A 20,979-nucleotide genomic window follows, 5' to 3' on the forward strand; every position below is an offset into this window, starting at 1 on the left:
CAATTGTAATAAAACTGATCACTATATAATGTATTTCTATTTAAATTATAGTCATTATTCCTAAATTGGCATCTATCCACATATATCAGCAAGTGCAAATTTAGTTCATTCTCTTTGTTTTGTTTTGCGATGCAGCCAGGGGTATAGGAAGGGGGGTGCATGGGGTGCAGCCTGCCCCGGGTGTCATCCTTGAGGGAGATGACAAAATGGCACCCCGTAGGGGGTGGCACTTACCGTAGGGCCTGGCCTGCAGTGCGCCCGAGCCCCAGGAGTGACACAGTGGCTCGGGGCTCTGCACTGCTCAAAACAGCAGCGTGGGGCTTGTGTCTGCTAGGCGGACTACATGGGCAGCTTGCCACGGCGCCCCCCTGGGCAGCTTGCCCCGCCCCTGCCGCTCTGGGTGCCAGAGCAGCTAGCTATGCCCCTGGATACATCCCCTTTGTGATGTGCATCTTAATTGACTGATCTCCTGCATTTGCCTGTTGATGTTTACAACATGCAGTGGCACATAGTCAGATGTTAACATTTCAGTCCTCTCCAAAATGAGGGGGGAGAAACACTTGAATGCTTTTGCTTTACAAGGACAAAATGAGGCAGTGGTGGACCAGTTTTTGCAATTGTGCCTTTTCACAGAGAGAGGAAAATATGCCTCAGGTTTTGCAGTCCTTGAAATAAGATAAAACCCCAAACCAAGTTCTGGAATCCTGCACTTTTCAAGTTGTTTTAAACCAAGAAAGGGGAACCTCCAGCTGGCAGGTCTGATGTGGCCCACCAGGCCTCTCCCTAGGCCAGGGAACCTTAGGCACAGGGGGCAAATGTGGCCCTCTAGACCTCTTTATCTGGCCCTCAGGCATCTCCCTAGGACATGCCCCTCACCAGCCCTGTTTGGTACCCTCCTTGGGTCCTTTTTGCCTGTCTGAAATGCGTCCTTGAACTCTGATAATGCCTCTTGCTTGTCTGGATGGGACATAGAGAGGAGTGTGCGAGTGCATGTAGAAACTAACTTACTGTACTGAATTCAAACACTGAGGGCAAAGGAAAACAGGTCAGCTGACATTACTGTGAATGACAGGTGGGAAGTTCTACTCCATTCCCATCAGAGTTGGCCTTCAGGCTGTGGGGGATATATGGATCTGGGCCGTGGGTTGGATCAAGTTCCTTACCTCTAATTTAACATGCTAAGTGTTATGCTTCTCAGAATAGAACAGATTCATGGGAACAGAGGGCCACAGAGTATACAAAACAACAGCAAAGTCACCTTGGACTGACCCTATGAAAGGGACCACAGGTTATTTGTGCAATTCAGCACTTCAAAATAGGACTAATGCTGATTGCATTTAGCTCCACTAAGCTGCATTAATTTACTGGCTGAATTTTACAAATGTAATTAAGGGTTAATATGTTTCTAAAGGCACAACAACTTTAATAGATACAGACCAGGTTGAAAATCAACAGGTTCAATTTTTCCCCATCACTGCACACTGGAGGAAAGAAATTGCACCAGGATTCTGTGATTGTTAAATATAAAGACCATAAAAAGAGTATGCAGCCTCCCTCAAGGTCATAGCTGTCAACTTTTCCCTTTTTTAAAGGGAAATTCCCTTATTCCGAACAGGATTCCTCGCAAGAAAAGGGAAAAGTTGACAGCTATGCTCAAGGTAACTCAATAACATCTCCACTGGGACTTAAATTAACACCTTTTTACATATAGGAATGAGTTGTAAAACAGTATCCTTCAGGAGGAATGCAACTTTAGACAAAGAACTCATAAATAGGAACAGTAGCTTTTAAGGGCCACCTTGTTCTGTACAAGATTTTCTCTCTTTTCTCTGAAGTTTTACTTCCACAAGAGGAAAGATGCACTCATTTGTTCAAAGTCAATCTTAGCTGAAGCAAACAGGCCCAACCGTGAACCCGAACTGATGAGAGACGTCCCCATTGTGAAATACAGCTAGGTCCCGCACAGGCAAAAGGGTAAGGTCCTCCGTGGAGAAATGGAAGATGGTGTCAATGATAGAAGATTCATTGTCCAGCTGAAATATGCAAGGCAGAATTATTAGGCAAGAGCCAAATCTTTCATTTTGCAACACAAAACCTTCACACATGCAACTTGCTAGACTATATTGTTTTGAAGATAGGCTGAGAAATGTGTGTGAATAATTTCCCATTGTGCTGGCAGGTCAGATCTGTATCTGCCCTACCTGTTGCAAGATAACTTTGACAGGTGGGCATGGCCACTGTAAGGGGAATCAGCCAATTCCCCTTACTCAGACTGCATTAAGGATATTGTTAGAAGAATCAGCTTAATCAAATCATATTAGGAATTTGTTAAGAATGTTTATGCAGGCCAAACCCAGCCTTGAGTGAGTCTAATAGAGAGCAGGCACCCTGTTCTTCTTGCTGAATCTGGCACCCAGCTCAGATAATGCAGGCATGCTTTTCCTGTGAGAAGGTGGCCTCATTTTTATGCATGCATAAAGCTAAGGTGAGGTGATGCCTCTATCTAATTTATAGGCCTGTGGACTCCACTTCTGTAGGTTCTCCCAAGCAGCCATTTTTCTGTTTGACCAAGTAAAGGACCCTCCTAGTGTCCTCTTTATTGACTTTCCCCTTATGCATGAGGAGAAATTCCTCATACTTTAGGGTGGACATATAGATGGTGTTTTTCACCCCTGTTCCACTCCATTAAAATTGTAGGGAAGGGGGTGTAGCTCAGTGGTAGGGCAACTATCTTGCATGCAGAAGGTCCCAGGCTGAACCCTTGGCATCTCAAGGCATGCCTGGGAGAGACTGAAACCCTGGAGATCTGCTGCCAGTCAGTGTAGACAATATTGTGCAAGATGGGAAGAATGGTTTGACTCAGAGGCAGCTTCCTATGTCAGTCATGCATTTCCTTCCACTTACTGTGCATCCTTCAAGGACAGCCACGTAACTCTGCTCATGGGAGTCGGTAAGGAACTTGATTTCTTTTTCCAGCTGCAGCTTGCCCCCATCTGGATGGGGTCTGCAGGAATACGACACCTTCTGGGTGGCCAGGCTGCTGTGAAGCTTCAGGAAACGGAGCTGGACAGTGGTTGTATCCTGGTACTCCAGCTGCAGCAACCAAGAGAGGACAGAGGGTTAAGAGTTGGCCAAAGCTGGTCAAGCTTGCAGGGCTGAACACTATCTTGTGTGTGTGTTGAGGGGTGTGGGGATATCATCACACCTCATGTAGAAAGCTAGCATGTCAGGAGAGAAGGGTTCCAACCAAACACATCATTTCTTTCTACCTGCTTTGGTGCTCCTGCCATTTAGGACTGCATTTTAAAATGCAGATAGAGGGATTGTATGTGCAAATGCTTTCTCTCACAACTATTTCCATGCACCTGGAACACTAGGATGTCAGGGGAAAGGCTAAAACTCCTTTCTGCTCAATAAGTTCAAATTCACCAGGTCACTTAGGCAAGCCCCACCCCCCTCTTTGTTGAAGTACAGCTCCCATAATTGCTGGTCATTTCCCATGCCTGCTGAGGCTGATGGGAGTTGTACTTCAGCACTGTCTGCAGGGCCAAAGGTTTCCCACACCTGATGCAGAGGATTGCATGTATTAATAGGCAAGTCAGGTACCACGTTATGACAACTAAGTAGGGATGGAGAAGGTGCTTGGTTTTGTTTGCATTGGAACTACCTAATTCACAGTTCTTGAATGAATACATAAACCAAAATACAGCTATCCTTTGAATTTTTTGCTTCTCTGAATTTTGCAATGCAGTTCTCCAAGCAAACATCATGTAGGAAAAAATGCACATATTAGAGAATGGTGTGCATAAAAATGTATTACAATTAGGGGAAAATTTATTGCATAGGGGTGCGTATTAGCCAAAACTGCAGCCAGAAATGTGCCTGTTACGAGACATTTGTACCAAAATGCTGATGAGCTTTCCGGAGGGAAAATTTTGTGACGGAAACTTCAGTGTTGCTTACAGAGAAGCTTACCATGAAACCACCAGGCAGGGAACTGAACCATTGGAAGGTGTTTTCCAAAGCATATGCCCTCAACCAGGCTTTGATGGGGACCTGATGGTTTAAAAACACACAGAGTTCATCAAAGATCACAGGTTTTTACAGTGATTAGAAACTGCTGTTGGGTACAGAGCAGTAACTCAGAGCAAGGCTTTCAGGGTGGCTGCCCCTGATTTGTGGGAAGAGCATCCCTGTTGAGATACGACAGGCAGTCCCACTCCACTGTTTGCATTATCTGGAAATAATTGAAGGTCTTTTCATTGTGATGCCAGGCACCTTCATTATGCAGTTTCCATAACGAGCTGAACATGCATCTCTTTATCCTGGCCTTTGACATTATGTGTGTGTATGTGTGTGTGTTGTTTAGTCGTTTAGTCATGTCCGCCATGGACCAGAGCACGACAGGCACTCCTGTCTTCCACTGCCTCTCGCAGTTTGGTCAAACTCATGCTGGTAGCTTTGAGAACACTGTCCAACCATCTCGCCCTCTGCCATCCCCTTCTCCTTGCGCCCTCCATCTTTCCCAACATCAGGGTCTTTTCCAGGGAGTCTTCTCTTCTCATGATGTGGCCAAAGTATGGACGCACTGTATTCTTGTGATGGTAGTTTGTTTTAAACTGCTTTTGATATTGTATTTTTAAATGGCTGCAACCTGCCCTAGGACTTTATGGTGAAGGTTTGGTAAGAAATTGTAATCAGAGAATCAGAGAAATGTAGAGTTGGAAGGGATCCTGAGGATCATCTGATCTGCAGGGAAGAGTATTTTGATATTATTCTTTAAACACACACACAACACTAAGAAGCACTTTGCAATTAATTACACAGCAGCACTGTGGCAATGGCACATATGATCATAGCATTGTAGAATTGGAAGGGATCCTGATGATCATCTAGTCCAACCTGCAACCCTGGCGTTATCATCACTATCCTTTTACCAACTGAGATGATGATGATAAGAACAACAACAATTTAAAGCTGTTTTATGGTATGTTTGTAAACCACCTTGAGATGCATGTAAAAGGCGATCAATATGTTTATTAGTAATAACGATGATGTAATCAGTGACTTTAACCTGTTTTCAACTGCTTGTAATATTGTATTTTTTAATGGCTTGAACCTGCCCTGGGATGTTACAGTGAAGGGTGGGTTAATAATTGAAATAATAATAAGCAAAAGGATAATATGTTAGCTGTTTATATTGCATGCATGTAAAAGGAGAATCATACACTGAATCATACATTTAATAATAATAATAATAGTAACAATAGCAGTGGTGCTGGGTGCATAACTGAGCTTTTGCCCTGCTCAGAAACCTTAGAATTATTACCTGGTTTTGAACAGGAGAAATACAAGTCTCTCCCCCAGCCGTGAAGTTGCAAAATGCCACCAAAGAGTCTTGCGGGCTGCCTTGGTTGGGGTCTATGTAGTAATGCCCTGAAATGAAACAGATTTCCTTTATAACTAGCCTGCTAAGAGACTAAGCAGCATCATGCTTTCATGCTGGCCACAGAGGAAGCCCCCTTCTCCCCAGCCAGCATAGAGAGGCAGGTGGCAAGGATCTTAGCAGGCTGATAAAACAAATGGGCCTCCTACCAAACAGGCCTGTGGAGGAGGGTACAGAGCAGAGTCAGTTTTGGGAACCAAGCTGATTGGCAGAGGAGCCTGAACACTTGCCTGCATAGAATTTCTGGTAATCCAAGGCTATTAGGAAAGTTGCATTACAAGGTAATGGTAATATTTATTTATTTTTATTTTTATTTGATTTGTTTTCTAAAGAGCAAACAACCAAACAGCGAAGCAAAGCAATTGTAAAAAGAAAAAACCCAAGTTTTAAAGGACTTCCAGATCAGGACTTCTTAGCTCTAGCATTTTTCTTCATTAGGGGGCTGGTCCACCGTCCCTCAGACCTTGTGGGGCACCGGACTATATTTTGAAAAATAGAAATACCCTACAAGCCGGTCCTGCAGCTGCCTCCAGACCTGAAGGAGAAAAGCACTCTGCATGCGCTCAGGAGTGTGTCTTGGCACCACCTGCTCACCAGCGTTGTTGACAAGCAGCAGCCGCTCCATCGGCCCATCCCTGCGGAGCTCCCAGGCGGTGTCCACCACGCACTGCAGCCTGTCATCCAAGGCCAGGTCAGCGGGCAGGCTGCGCATGTGGTGTGCCGGGCAGGCGGCACATAGCTCACCCCCCAGCTGCTCCAGCATGGTCACCGAGCCCGCCACCACCAGCAGCCCATAGCGCGACCCAGACATGCCCACCTCTCCGTCCATGGCCGCGCCAGGTTTACATCAGCGCACGGGTGGCGAGGCTTCAGATTGGCTGCAGGAATTTCTGGAGCCAATCCAAAGCCACACCAGCATCACCGTCCACCCAGAGGTGTCCGCGGCTTTGGATTGGCTGCAGGAGCTTCCTGCAGCCAATCTGAAGCTGTGCCAGCGTCGTGGAAGTCAGTCCCCCCGCAGCGAGGCATCAAGGAAACGCACCGGTTTAGCTTAGCTCGGGGACTGACCGAGCGGGTGGCAGGGTCCGCGGGCTGGATTTATGAGCCTGGTGGGCCGCATCCAGTCCCCAGACTGTAGATTGCTGACCCTTGCTCTAGCTAGAGTCAAGTGAAAATGTTTGTGGGGATTTTTGGATACAAACTTATCCACTAGTCACATTTTGTTGCTCTCAATGGATACTGTTGCCATTCTACACACACACACACACACACACACACACACACACACAAACAGACACTCCCCCAATGCCCTGGATGTCAAGCCATTTGCAGACAATTCTGGTGGAAATAACAACTTCCTCATGGACAAGCTTTGCGGGTGGGTTTCTTGCCCGTGTAGGTGGGTTAGATTCACAGAACCATAAAATTACAGAGCTGGAAGTCCAACTCCCTGCAATGAAAAATCTCAACTAGATAATATGTGACAGATCCAACCTCTACTTAAAAACCTCCAAGGAAGGAGAGTCCACCACCTCCAAGCTTGCTCCATCCTCCATGTGACAATCCTTTATATATTTGAAGATGGCTGTCATAACTCCTCTCAGTCTCCTCTAAACACAACCAACACTCTCAACCGTTTCCAGACCCTTGATCATCTTGGTTGCATGCGCTCCAGCTTGTCAATCTCCTTCTTAAATTAAGACCCAGTGTGGTGCAATGGTTAGAATGTTAAGACTAGGATTTGGGAGAGCAGGGTTCGAATCTCCACTCAGCTATGAAGCCCACTGGGTGACCTTGGGCCAGTCACAATCTCTTTGCCTAACCTACCTCACAGGGTCAGGAGGATGAAATAGGGAGGAGGATAACCATGTATACCACCTTGAGATCCTTGGAAGATAAAGGTGGTATATAAATGTAATGTAATAAATAAACAAGTGGGCTGAACGATGGATATAATTCTGTGATGGCCTGGGACTTGGGCTTGGAGCTGGAGGAGTCTCAGTCTGCACTGGATCCTCTCCCTCAGGCAGTATCTGAACCAAGTCTAGGGCCTGATTCTGAAGAGCCCCAGTCTGCACAGGTTCCCCTGCAACAAGCACCAGCTGGGCCAAGTCGGGGGCCTGAGCCTACCCTGGCTCCAGATGCGGGGATTACCTCATTGCCTTCAGCTGGGCCATCACTTACAGCTGCTCCACTACCAGTTGGGTCAGGAGAGGCTGAGGTGGCCCCTAGGTCTAGTAACCCACCAACATTTCCCAAGCTGCAGAGACTCAGGTCTGAGAGAAGTAGAGACCTGAGTACTCGCAGGAGGAGTGCTCGCCTTCAGGTGAGACAGGGAGGTGGGTCACTGGGGGATCAGGACCGGCCGTTACCCTGTCAGAGATAAAAGGCTGCCGGACCCCGCCCCAGGTTGCGGGAGCAACATTGCTGTTTGCTAGAACCTACCTGAGACCCTGTGCCTGACCTAGCCTAGTTTCCTGCCTTGGCCCTGTTGGACTGACTCCTCGTGGAATCCTTGGATTAGGGACCATACCTGGACCGCGTGGCTCGGGTTAACTCCTGGGCCCAGCACAAATTCTTACTGTTGTTGAATGATTTAGGACAGACAGACAGAAAGAAAGTACTTCATACTGCGCATAGTTAGACTATGAAACTTGCTCTCACAAGGGGCAGTGATAGCCCTCAGCTTGGATGGTTTTAAAACAGGCCTACACAGAATCATGGAGGATCGGGCTACCAATGGCTACTAGCCATGATGGCTTTGCTCTGCCTCCGTGGTTGAAGGCAGTATGCCTCTGAATACTAGTAGTGGCTGGGAATTGCAGGTGGGAAGAGTGCTGTTGTGCTTGGGTCCTGCTTGTAGGTCAACAGTTGGGGCATCTGGTTGGCCACTGTGAGGATTCTGGACTAGATGGGCCTTTGACTACAATTCAGCAGGGCTCTTCTTTAGTTCTTATGTTCCTACCATCTGGGAGATGGGGTTGTGCCAGCAGAAGCTCTTTGCAAGTGGCAGCTGGGTAGTCTCTGGTCCCATTTGGAGGATCTACCAGGAGCTTCAGTTCTCGTCCCAAGCTATCCATGAGGCTCCACACATAGTCATAGTTCAACTTGCTTGCTGAATAAATCAGATGCTAGCAAAATAAAAATAAAAGGAAATGAATCAGAAGACAAAGTCAAGCCACTTGTAGGTGACTTTTACTGTCAGGTATGGTGTCCCATGTCAATATTAATCAAACTATGTAGAAGATAATAAAGAACGGGGATGCATGGGTGCCCCACAATAAGCTTTGTGCCACTGCAGATCATGCTTAGAGAAGGTGCATGCTCTCCATCAGAGGGCAAGTTGAATCCTCCCCAAAAAATTAGAAGCTGTGAGTTATATCCAACCAAGTTCTATTCAAATTAATGTATGTCATGCCCATAAATTTCAATAGATCTGCTCTGAATAAGACTCACATGGCATATAACCCTATCCTTGTGAAATTTGCAGTTCTTTGAATTTTGGTGTGCAGTCCTGTGCTGAACCAAAGGTAAACTGTTCCAGAAGCTCTGCAAACACCATCTTGGTAGTCACGATAACCCCACAATTAATTGCTAGTTGTTTTAACAATAAGCTCATATATGTTTATATTCACTTGCTTCGATATAAGCTAATTGGATTGTTTCGCTGCTATCCTTATCTGTGGGCTTGGGGTGCTGGGCTCTGAGCCCAGAAAGGGGAACTATCTGTATTTGTCATCTATGCCCTCATCTGTTCAGGTGAAGTGATGGGAAGGCCTGCCCAAAGTGCTGCTTTGTGTATAAAGAATGTATGCATGTTTGCTTGGGTGCAGACCAGCCATCTTCTTGCTGTGGTGTCTGTCCTGCATTTGTAAATGCTGAGAGACCTGGCAGGCTGATTTGCAGTAAGACTAGACCTTTCTTGAACAAAGCACTAGAACTGATCACTCTTGTGTTTTTGACATGGTATCCTGCACCAAATCACTCCCATGAGCCCTCCTTTGGGCTTGCGGTTCAGAACAACTCCTCTAACTAAAAAATGCACACATATACAGTATTAGAGGAAACTGTGCATAAACATGCATATATTTGTGAAAATATAAAAAATGTAATAAAGTGTTTTGTAAAAATGTGTGTATTCACATTAAAATGCTAATTAACTTTCCTGAGAGCTTCTAAAAAATGATGTCAGAAAGTGGTGCAAAAATATGGCAAACAAAACTTAAGATTGGGAAAATGAGAAAGTGGAAGAAACTGACAGGGCATAACTACCTTCAAGTCTTCCATGGAGATGTTCAGTGAAGCACCAGGGGGTCCAGGAACACCAGGCATGCCCTATAAGTAAGAAAGAGTATCATCAATCCTGTTTTGGAAAGCCTGGTGCTCAGTGCTATGGTCCTCAGGCTTCTTTGGTACTCCTGGAGTTTGGGAAAAAGAGGTTCCGAAACGACATGCATTACACATGCTTCTGCATTCAATATGCATGCCCTGAAACTTAACACATCCCGAGAAATGCCTGCTTGCATCTGAATGAGGAACTATCTAACTAGTACAATACACAAATACCAAATCCACACCAATGCATAATCCAGGCATGTCCCAAGTCCATTTCAGGTGCCTAGTTTGGCCCGCCAGTCGGTTTAATCTGGCCTCTGTGGCAGTTTATTTATTTCCTGGGGTAAAATCCTAAAAAAACCTTTGGGTTTGAATAATAAAAAAAGCTCAAGAACTTCAATCCTAAAAAAAGGTCAACAACAACTTTGGTCAGCCCTTTGGCCAGCCTCCATGGCCCTTCACTTCATCAAATCTGGCTCTCTTTGAAAAAAGTTTGGACACCACTGGCATAAACTGAAACACAAACTATCCTGAGAGATTTGCACTTCTCTGAATTTTGCAGTTCAGTTCTTCAACCAAACAGTATGTAGAAAAACACATATATTAGGGGGAAATGTGAAGCGTATAGGGTGTTAAGGGAGGGGTAGTACCTCTGGTAGGAGACATCCCATGGTCCTTCTGGGGTAGTTTGCCCACCTCTAGACCCCCACCCCTGCACACAGCTCTCACCTGTGGCACCTAGAAGCTGTCAGCATGTGACAGTAGCCACACCCCGGGAAATGCCTTCAACTGGCCAGCTAGTAAAAATAACAATGACCATTTCTTTTCTTTTCTTTTAAAAAAAAGAATGCTTGCTGTTTTTAGTACGCATGGAGGAAATCTTGCAAGTACTTGGTTTGAAAGAAAAATACAGAAAGGGCAGCCTTAACTTACAGGCAGGCCTGGTAGACCTTTTGGTCCTGCGTCACCTTCCAAGCCTTTGAGGCCCTGGTGAAAACAAGAGAGAAGAGACAACTAAAGAACCGCTGAGATTTGGACAGTACTTAACACACAAGGTGGGGCAGGCAGGTTGGGAGGCTGGCTCCCTTACCTTTTGCAGTGCCCTCCATTGATTTTGGAAATAGGGTGGGGGTGTGTTTTGAGGTGGGTATTGATCTCAGGGAAGGCAAGGGCAGAAGACCAGGGAAGGCTCAGCCTGCGCTATAGGAGAACAGAGCTTGGATGTTGCTTCAGCAAGCACCAGATTGAAAGTGAGCCCTGCTGCTAGCCCTATACTGCCATGCCTAGTCCTGGCCAGACATTGAGTGCTCAGAGAAAGAACCTGATGCTCTACTGTTTGAGGACTTGGGGGAGCAGGCAAGGGCCCCCTGAATCAAATGCAGAGGATCCCCTTGTGGGGAAGAGCCTCTTGGGATTGTCAGAGGAGGAGGTGGACCTGCCCCCAAGTCCCCAAGAGGGCTGGTGCCAAAAGCTTGGTGTGCAGGTTGAAAAGCAAACAGCACAGCTAGGACCCCTGCAGCAGCTCCCTGCCTTTGAAGCTACCACTGTGGTGCAGGGAGTAAGAAACCAGAGATTTGCTGTCAAGAGCCCCTGGCTTGAGATGTCTAAAGGGATAGGCAGGCAGGATTCATATCAAAGTCAGTCATTCTTGGGTAGCTGCCAGGGCTCAAGCATCTTAAACCCAGTGTGGCAACCCTCACCCCCTACTCCTACCTGCATCAGGCAGTTGGGGCTAGGAGCCTTTGGTCATTTGGTGTTGCTACTGTTCGACCATGACCTGGGAGAGCAGGGTTCAAATCTTCACTTGGGTCATGAACCTCAATGGGTGACCTTGTATCAGTCACTGCCTTTCAGCTAGATCTACCTCACAGGATTGCTGTGAGGATAAAGTGGGAGGGGAGGTTAAACCATGTATGCAACCTTCTGCTCCTTGTAGTAGATGTGGGATATAAATGGGAGGAATAAATAAACAAATAGATAAATTTCTCATGACATCCTGGAGCCCATGATGTGCTGGGGAGTGGGGTGGGGTGGGGGGTTGCCACACAATATCCCAGTGCAAGACTACCTCAGGTACCACTGTGGGGGAATATAAAATGGCAACTGGGGTCTGTTGATGTAGGTGGAGGTGGTGCTGGGGGCTCTCACTGCTTCGGGGCCCTCTCAAATTCAGAAATGGGCAAGAGCTTTGCATAAATTGTTAGAGTGCACCAGCTGATGTGCCTAACTGTGAAATCATGGAAGGTGGTGGCATTGAGGACTGCAAGTGTGCATATAAAGAGAATTGGGTACAGCAATGGCAGTGGGGCAGTGTGCATGTATGCAGCAGGGACGTGGGGGGTAGGATTACTTACCTTTTGTCCAAATGTGCCCTGGGAAGAGGAAGAAGAAAGACAATACTAGTGGGGAACAATACTTTTGTCCAAAAGAGGTCCCCCAACCCTAAAATAACAGTTGTTGGAAAATAATCCTAGGAGATAAACTGAACCAGCTATTGCATTTTGGTTTTGGTAAAAGGATGAATGTGAACTAAGTCTCTCCTTTTTGGACGTGTTGAATTAGAGCTAGCTCCTTTTTAAAAATGAGTTTTTCAAGTTCTGGATGCCAGGGATTGAGTTTGAGACCTCTGACATGCAGAGCACATGTTCTGCTACTGAGCTATAGTGATTCACTGAAGTGTTTGGGGGAAGGCCTTGTGGACCCTCCCTACAACTAGCAAAACCAGCGAATGATGCAGATTTGTAACTTCTGCTTGATTTATACAGGTGGCAGAATATAATAGTTCCCAACGGGGGGGGGGGGGGATATTGCCTATGTGCAGAATTCTGAATTTATTTAATTGTCCTCATGTGTAAGTAATACATGTCCCATTAAGTCCCTGAAACAAAAAAGCAAAGCCCAGCAAATTTATTGCTGTGCAGTTCGAAAGAGGAGGATGGGAGCTTACTGGAATGCCAGGGTGTCCAGCATTTCCCCATGTACCACGTGGGCCAACAACACCCTGAAAATGAAGGAGAGAGTGTTACAAAGGCAACTTGGGCCTGTGTGAAAGCTTCTATTTATCTATAATATCTTATATATTTATATACCTCTTAATACCAAAGCAGTTGACAAAGAAAGATAACAAGTACTATACACATCTGCACCGACTTGGGCCCTAGACTGTGGGTGCCCAGAAGCATGCGTGACGTGACATCATGATGTGACATGACGTGACGTGACATGTGCAGCTTGGTCTCTGCCCTCCGCTGCCACCTTCCAGTGCTGCGGCAGGGCTGGAACCTCTGCCTCTGCTGCAGAGCCTCTGTTGGGGCCCACTGTGGCCGTAGATGCACCCCAGAAGCACATCTGCGGCCACAGTGGGCCCCAACAGAGGCCCAGTTGCCACAGCGCAGTAGGAGAGTTGGACTTGAGGCAGCGGGCATCAGTGGCTGGGCACCCACATTGAAAATTTTGTGGGTGCGCAGGCACCCCTGGAATTGGCGCCAGTACACCTTTTTGTGCAGGCTTTTCCTAACACAGAAGATGGGGTCCTGTCCCCCCCCAATTATTTGTTTCAGTTCTCTGAGTTTCTGTTCTTATAACAGTTTTACTGTTTTTAATATAGTGTTTTTACCTGCTCCCCTTTTGGTCCTGGCCTCCCAGGAATGCCCATGGGACCTCGCTTACCCTGAAAGAGAGGAAAAGGAATCACTAAGGACTAGGCCCTTTTTATGTTCAAACTGCTTTTTGCCAATCTTGAAGCCTTCACAAACATGGTATGAGCAGCAACACATTCTCATTGTTGTTTTGTTGTTGTTTAGTCGTTTAGTCGTGTCCGATTCTTCGTGACCCCGTGGACCAGAGCACACCAGGCACTCCTGTCTTCCACTGCCTCCCACAGTTTGGTCAAATTCATGCTGGTAGCTTTGAGAACGCTGTCCAACCATCTCATCCTCTGTCGTCCCCTTCTCCTTGTGCCCTCCATCTTTCCCAACATCAGGGTCTTTTCCAGGGAGTCTTCTCTTCTCATGAGGTGGCCAGAGTGTTGGAGCCTCAGCTTCAGGATCTGTCCTTCCAGTGAGCACTCAGGGCTGATTTCCTTCAGAATTTTTTAGGTTTGATCTTCTTGCAGTCCATGGGACTCTCAAGAGTCTCCTCCAGCACCATAATTCAAAAGCATCAATTCTTCGGCGATCAGCTGCCTTTATGGTCCAGCTCTCACTTCCATACATCACTACTGGGAAAACCATAGCTTTAACTATACGGACCTTTGTCAGCAAGGTGATGTCTCTGCTTTTTAAGATGCTGTCTAGGTTTGTCATTGCTACAGATTCTCATACGTACCTTAAAACCATTATCCCCCGGGGGACCAAGGTAGCCCATCATGCCTTTGATGCCCTACACAAAGATGCCCAAGAAATGGAAAAGGATTAATGATTCTCAACAATGTAAAAAATCAGTCAATTACAGTAACCTGTGTTACAACAGCCACTCAAAAAATAGGGTAGCAAATGCAATGCCTTCCAATGCAATGCCTTCTCCAGAATGGTCAATAGTTACAGGAGATGCAGTTCAGTATAGAAGGAACCACCTTGGCTACTCATGTCTTATGCTGTCAATTGTGAATGCAAGTTTAGCTGGTACATTAGCAGGCTGGTAGTATCAAGCTGAGACAGTAGCAATCAGCACCTACTTTTTCTCCTTTGGGCCCCTTGACTCCCTTGCCCCCCCTGAGCCCAGGAACACCCTGTGAATGGAAAAGACAAATAACACAATTATTTATAGTGCTTCATAGTTAGTTACTTCCAGGGTATCCACACCTGGCAGATGGATTTTCCCCCAAGCCAACCATACAACTGCAAAACACCTCACACATATGTGCCAACTTCCTGGGGCCCCATGAAGTGGCCCAGCTGGCACTCATATCTCCACAAGAGGTCCAGAGAGTGGCAACATGAGAACAGGGCCTTTTCTGCAGTGGCTCCCTGTTTGTGGAAAGCTGTCCCCAGGAAGGCCTTCTCTCCCAGGCCTTTGGTGAATTAAATGATATATGGCTTTTTAAACTCTCTTACTATGCTTCATTATTTATTATTAAGCTGCTATGCATTTTTTGTGTTTTTCTATTGTGAACTGCCCTGTGATTATCAGATGAAGGGCAGTATCAAAATTTAATAAATAAAAATAAAACATAATTGGGCCATGCGTTGGTAAAACTCGATGCCCTTGTTGAAGATTGGGAAGCTACAGCATGAATGCATCAGAAATGGATAGAGCTCCAATATTAACTCCCCTTCACAGTCACACTGCACCACAAACTCAACAAACTCAATGAAAAACATGGAGGAGGAGCCAATCAAACATGGTCCTGCCTTGGAATCTGTTTCTTAGGCTGCAACCCAGACACACTGAATGCAACAGAGCTTACCTCTGAGTGCATACCTAGGATTGCATTGTTGGTGCAAAAATAACTTTGGCAGAGAAGGAAGGAAAAGTTACAAGAACCTGCAATTATTATTTTTGTTGTCAGAGGAAAAAACTTCCAAACCAAGAGCAAGGTTTCAAGCCAAGCTGTCTTCTAAGCAGAGCATGCTGGATGACACATCTTTATTATGGAAAAATTACACCAGCCTATCCTTGCACTTGTTATGCCGCTGAACATCTATACCAATAGGGAACTCATGTGTTATGACCGCTTTGCAGCCCAAAGGAGGCTACCGAGAAACAAGAGGGAAGTATCCACACACAGGCAAATGACCAGTTGATGCATGTGGTCATGGCAACCCGGAAGTGTCGGGGAAGGGGATGGAACATGGTGGAACGGGGGTGGGGGCAAAATGAGGCAGAGCAGACATGCATTCTTCCCTGTTGTGTGCAATGACCCAGAACGCAACCCCGACACAAATCAGGGGTTGCCTGTATCCAGGGAGAAACCAGAAGTTTGCAGAAAAACTCTCTCTCTATATATATGGGAAAAACCCTCTAAGGGCAGGCAGCAACTGGTTTATTAGGGTTAATGGGACATTGCTCCACCAACCACAGTCTGCCCGCAGTGAGGCTCCACCTGCCTGTGTTTCTGCTTACAATTGGAGCAGGGAGTGTCACTGAACGCCAACTTCTTCATTCATCTCATTGTTGTGCTTTATACAACTCAGCTGAGAGAAGGATGGGCTGTCATTGGGCTCTGGACCTACCTGTCCTCAGTGCTGCCAACACCTGTCACTGATCTCTCTACCAATCCCAACAGGCTCGGCTCTAAGGGGGCAACCCAATGAGGGCTGAGCATGCTCATTGACCACGGAAAGCTGTAGCTGTGTGTGTGCATGAGTGAATGAATGAAAGAAGCCAAGGAGAAGGAGGAATGGAATGGAGTATCTTGGAAGAAAGCATGGCTGGCTGGCAGACTAGGACCTGCGAGACCAGGGTTCGAATTGCCACTTGGCCATGAAGCTCACTGGGTTATCTTGGGCCAGTCACTGCCTCTTAGCCTAACCTGCCTCACAGGGTTGTTGTAGGGGCTGAATGAGAGTGAGAACCTTGTAAACCACCTTGAGTTCCTTGGAGGAAAAGCTGGGCTACAAAGACAAATGTGTCCCAGGAAGGCTCTTAGTGCCTCTCTGTTACCTCTAGACTTCTGAACTTATGCATAACTTAATTGCAATGAGCCACCCTTGTGAACAATACTTACATAAGGGCCTTGGGGTCCCCGGGGACCACGGAGACCATGTTCACCTTGAGAGCCCTGGAAGGGAGAAAATAGGGAAAGGAGGGGGAAATGGCTATAACTATTTGCTTAAGCCCAGCAGCAGCTCCCTCTCTGGCTGTTCCACCATCCTTACTCAACTTGGCACCCTCTTGTTATTTTGGGCCAATAGTCAGGTGTGAACAAAATTACATATAGAAAACACCACGTTGGGAAAGACTGCCATTAAAGGCCCAGAGGATGTGGAAGAGGACCCACAACTGCGCTGCAGCTAGACCTAAGATGGGTCACATCAGTGTCATGGCCACCACAGATATTAATACATATCACCCATCCAACCACTGAAATAAATACAGGGTATAAAAGTGAATAGTGACTGTCTCAGAAGAATAAAGGCGACAAAAAGCAGCAATAATGAATAATTATTAAGAGTACAAAGCGTTTTGCCTACCTTGGGGCCTTTGGAGCCTCTTGGAGGTCTGGGTCCAGCTTTACCACGCTTGCCCTGATGGTGGTGGGGTAAAGAGGGAAACAGAAAAAAAGGTGAGTTGCCAAAGCTCAGGGTCGAACCCTGAGTTTCAGGGTTTCAGTTTTAACAATAAAAACCAAGGATAAAGTATAATTTGTTAACAGATTACTTCTGGGTTTCACCGCTTCTGCACATGCGTGTGATGTCATTTTGCACGTCTGCACATGCGTGAGTGGTGAAACCCGGAAGTAACCCTTTCTGGTACTTCCGGGTCGCCGTGGGGCGCAACCTGAAAATGTGCAACCTGAAGCAAACGTAACATGAGGTATGACTGTACAGGGTTAGTCTTTTTAAAAAAGGCCCTGTGGAACATGTGTACTCTGTATCCACTGGGCCTCTTTTAAAGGACTCGCCCTGTATATCCATGGTGGAGCATTGCTTTGCATGCAGAATGTTCCAGGTTCAAACCCCAGCATCTCCAGGTAAGGTTGGGTAAAACTCCCTGCCTAATATCCTGGAGAGTTGATGCCAGTCGGTGTAAACAGTAATGTGGCAGGTGGACCACTGGCCTAACTCCATATAAAGGCAGCTTCTGCTGCCCAGTTTATATAGGCCTAGCAACCTCTTATGCAAAAGCAGGAGCTACAGTGTGATTTCTTACCTTTCTGCCTGGATTGCCAGGGAACCCGGGATGCCCATCATATCCACGCTGCCCCTAAGGGAAGAGATGGAGAGAAAAGAGAGATGGAGGCAAAAAGTGAAGGCAGACTACTCCAGACACAGCTTTAAAACCAGGTTTAATTCAACATGCACACACCCTTTCCCTGTGCCAAGCTATGGGAAGGAAAAACCTGTTCTGCAGCTCATAAAAAAGGGTGGTTGATCCATCATTTGATTCCATTCTCCCCTCGCTTTTGACACCCAGTGCAGGTATTTTCAGGACCCACCCCATTTTTTGTGATTGAATTTTTTTTTAATTGTAAGTTTTAAAAACTGTCTTTAATGTTGCATTTTAAAATTGCTGCACCTTGCCCTTAGTACCTTAAGGTGAACTGAAGGTAATACATATTAATAGTAATGATAACAACAACAAAACAGCTTATCATAAATTACTTCAAACCAATTTCACAGGAAAAGCACCAACAGTAAAAAGTTAAAAGCAATCCCATAGTGTGCCTTGTTTCAATTATTTTACATAATTTCTTATCTTTTGCATTTTTGCATTTTCTGTAATTTCAACATGTGTTTTTTTGTATTCATTTGTACAATGCTTTGGTGGGGCTTTGGGCAAAAAAAGCATTACACACATAAAGCAATGAATGTATGTCTACAATTAAAACCAAATTGGCAAAAACAATTTCAGATCAATACAGATAAAAGTGTGGTGAGGGGGATAAAATCTGAGAGGGGAAAAGTTAGTGGTAGATGGCACTGATTCAATGCTTATGATATTTTATTCTCTTGCTAATTATGCTGTTTTAAATGTGCATTTAATATTTGATTTCTTTTATTAATGTTTTCTTTTGAAAAGTCTAAGATTCTTTTGGTTAAGGGCATGGGAGAAGTAGAAGTGTAGACAAGCCCAGAGACAAGCAAAAATAACTAGGAAGCAGCTCAGCAATGGGTTCACCATCAAAGCCATGATGAAAAACACTGCGATAGAAAACAAAGCACCTACAATTGATTCATCTGGCATCAATCAGAAAAAAGGGTGTTCTCTGTTGTTATGGAACAGTCTCCCCTTAGAGATCCATATATATTTTATGTAGTTTTATGGCTGTATTGCTTTACATTGTAGTGGTATTGAAATATACTCAGAGTCGCAAAGTGATTTCATGCTCTTTATTCAGCTCATAGTGGTGAGGAGGAATGAATGAAAGTCCCCTCAAAGTATCTGCTTTATATACATTATTTACACAATGGGCTGCACATGATTGGCTAATTGTGGAATTCTACTGTAAGCCAATCAGGTTGTGGATTCACTTCTATCTGGAGCATGATTGGGTAGTTCCTGCCAACCAATCATACTGCTGCATTGTTCTAGGACCAATCAGACTGCTGCATTCTGAATCCTATTGTTCTAGGACCAATCAGACTGCTGCAGTTTGGATCCTATTCAACTCAGTACATAACACCCCTCCCCTCTAAGTTCCAGTCCTGCCCGGGAGGTCGCATTCATAGTCCTCGAGGTACGTCGGTGGCCTACGTGTGCATTGCGGCCTGGGGTGTTCCCTGGTCCAGGGTCCAGGTTCTGGCTCGTGTTCCAAGGATGCTGGCTGTGATGGGGCTGTTTGGTCTGGCGCAACCGGCTCGCTCAGTCGTGGTTCTGGTTCCGGTGTCCTTTCGGCCTCGCAGGTCCTCTCTGTATTTACTGATTCTGCCTCTCCTGCTGGCCCCTCGTGCTCTATGGGCCTCACTGCCCCTCTGTTCCCTTGGGACTCCTCTGCCCTTTCCTCCTCCTGGTTTTCTCCCGGGAATCGTCGCTGTATCTGGTCACAGTGGCGGCGCCAGCATTGCCCCCCATCCGTTAGCACCTCATACGACACGGGGCCAGTGACCCTGGTGACTGTTGCGGGTACCCATGCTGGGCCTGCCCCAAAATTCTTTGCGTACACTGGGTCCTGAGCCTCGAAGGTCCGGGAGTTCTTGCCTTCCCCCACCACTACCTCACCCTGAGCTCTATCGGGGTGAAGGCGGTCCAATCTGATTGCAAGGCGCCGACCCATTAGTAGTTCAGCGGGGCTCCGGCCAGTCGTTGAGCTGTGGGTGCTGTGCTGTGCTAGAAGGAATGTGGCAAGGCGGTACTCCCAATCCCCTTGCGTCATGCGGCGAAGGGTGTCCTTGGTGGTCCGCACCATGCGTTCTGCTTGGCCATTGGTGGCAGGGTGGAATGGCGCCAAACGGATGTGGCGGATGGCGTTCTGCACTGTGAAGGTTTGGAATTCTCCTGACGTAAATGCAGTCCCGTTGTCTGAGACGAGAGTGTCAGGGAGCCCGTGGGTTGCAAATAGCCTGCGTAGTACCCGGATGGCTGCGGACGTAGAAGTGGACGGTACCAGTGCGACTTCCAGCCATTTGGTGTAGGAGTCCACCACTATGAAGAATGTTTTCCCCTGAAAGGTCCAGTGAAGTCCACATGCAGGCGTGACCATGGTGCTCGGGCGGACTCCCAGGACTGGACTGGGGCCCTTGGGGGATCTGGGCGGGATTATTGGCAGGCCTGGCAGTGTTTGACCCAGGCCTCTATCTCTCCGTCGATCCCCGGCCACCACACATAACTCCTGGCAAGGGCCTTCATTCTTACTACCCATGGGTGTGTCTCGTGTAGGGCTGTGAGGACCCTTTTGCGGAGGGGCTGGGGAACAACGACCCTGCTTCCCCATAACAGGCACCCCTTGTGGGCCGACAGTTCATGTTTGCGGGTTGTGTAGCCGGCGAATTCTGGCCCGGGGCTGCTGCTGGGCCATCCCCTCCACACCCAGTCCAGACCTGGGAGATGACCCTATCTTTCTTGGAATGGTGTGCAACTTCTTGTGCCTGAATGGGGCAGTCGGGAAGCAGCTCCAGGCTCATAACCTCTTGTGCAGGTGCTGGGCCGGGGGCTGTTTCCAGTAGTGGTAGCCTGCTGAGGGCGTCCGCATGGCCCATCGCCTTCCCCGGACGGTGAATCAGTGCATACTGGTAGCTGGCAAGGAAAATTGACCACCTGAGGATGCGAGGAGACAGCACTTGGGGGGTCTGCTTTTCAGGGGCAATCAAGCCAAGCAACGGCTTGTGGTCAGTCACCACGGTGAAGGGCTGCCCGTACAAGAAATCATGGAATTCTTTTACTCCCTTCACGATTGCCAGACCCTCCTTGTCGATTTGCGAGTAGTTCCGTTCGGTTGCGTTGAGTGTCTGGGAAAAGTATGCCACTGGTACCTCTCTTCCATCCGGGAGTTGGTGTCCCAGGACAGCGCCAATTCCATAGGGCGAGGCGTCACATGCTAGCACCACCGGCAGCCTCTCGTCAAAGTGTGCCAAGACCGAGTTTGAGACAAGCAAGTC

The 20,979-nt window shown here is 47.0% G+C and overlaps 1 protein-coding gene across 3 annotated transcripts in view; it reads right to left on the reverse strand.

Annotated features, from left to right (window-relative positions):
- Nucleotides 1-1,683: 1,683 nt before the first annotated feature.
- The window catches only part of LOC128406251 (collagen alpha-1(I) chain-like), a 91,171-nt gene continuing 71,875 nt past the window's right edge, over nucleotides 1,684-20,979 (reverse strand). Inside the window, exons 48-62 of one of the 3 annotated variants that reach the window (XM_053373467.1) lie at nucleotides 17,594-17,647; nucleotides 16,915-16,968; nucleotides 16,449-16,502; nucleotides 14,457-14,510; nucleotides 14,108-14,161; nucleotides 13,398-13,451; nucleotides 12,729-12,782; nucleotides 12,136-12,153; nucleotides 10,715-10,768; nucleotides 9,719-9,781; nucleotides 8,412-8,577; nucleotides 5,330-5,436; nucleotides 3,976-4,056; nucleotides 2,905-3,093; nucleotides 1,684-2,033 (exon numbers count right to left, since the gene is read on the reverse strand). In XM_053373467.1, the coding sequence (XP_053229442.1) occupies nucleotides 1,884-2,033; nucleotides 2,905-3,093; nucleotides 3,976-4,056; nucleotides 5,330-5,436; nucleotides 8,412-8,577; nucleotides 9,719-9,781; nucleotides 10,715-10,768; nucleotides 12,136-12,153; nucleotides 12,729-12,782; nucleotides 13,398-13,451; nucleotides 14,108-14,161; nucleotides 14,457-14,510; nucleotides 16,449-16,502; nucleotides 16,915-16,968; nucleotides 17,594-17,647 (1,206 nt within the window). In that variant the 3' untranslated portion in view covers nucleotides 1,684-1,883. The remainder of the gene's footprint in view (nucleotides 2,034-2,904; nucleotides 3,094-3,975; nucleotides 4,057-5,329; nucleotides 5,437-8,411; nucleotides 8,578-9,718; nucleotides 9,782-10,714; nucleotides 10,769-12,135; nucleotides 12,154-12,728; nucleotides 12,783-13,397; nucleotides 13,452-14,107; nucleotides 14,162-14,456; nucleotides 14,511-16,448; nucleotides 16,503-16,914; nucleotides 16,969-17,593; nucleotides 17,648-20,979) is intronic. The other 2 variants (XM_053373469.1, XM_053373468.1) reach the window with 2 other exon arrangements.

This window comes from Podarcis raffonei, chromosome Z, assembly GCF_027172205.1.
Source record: "Podarcis raffonei isolate rPodRaf1 chromosome Z, rPodRaf1.pri, whole genome shotgun sequence".
Lineage (NCBI taxonomy): Eukaryota > Metazoa > Chordata > Lepidosauria > Squamata > Lacertidae > Podarcis > Podarcis raffonei.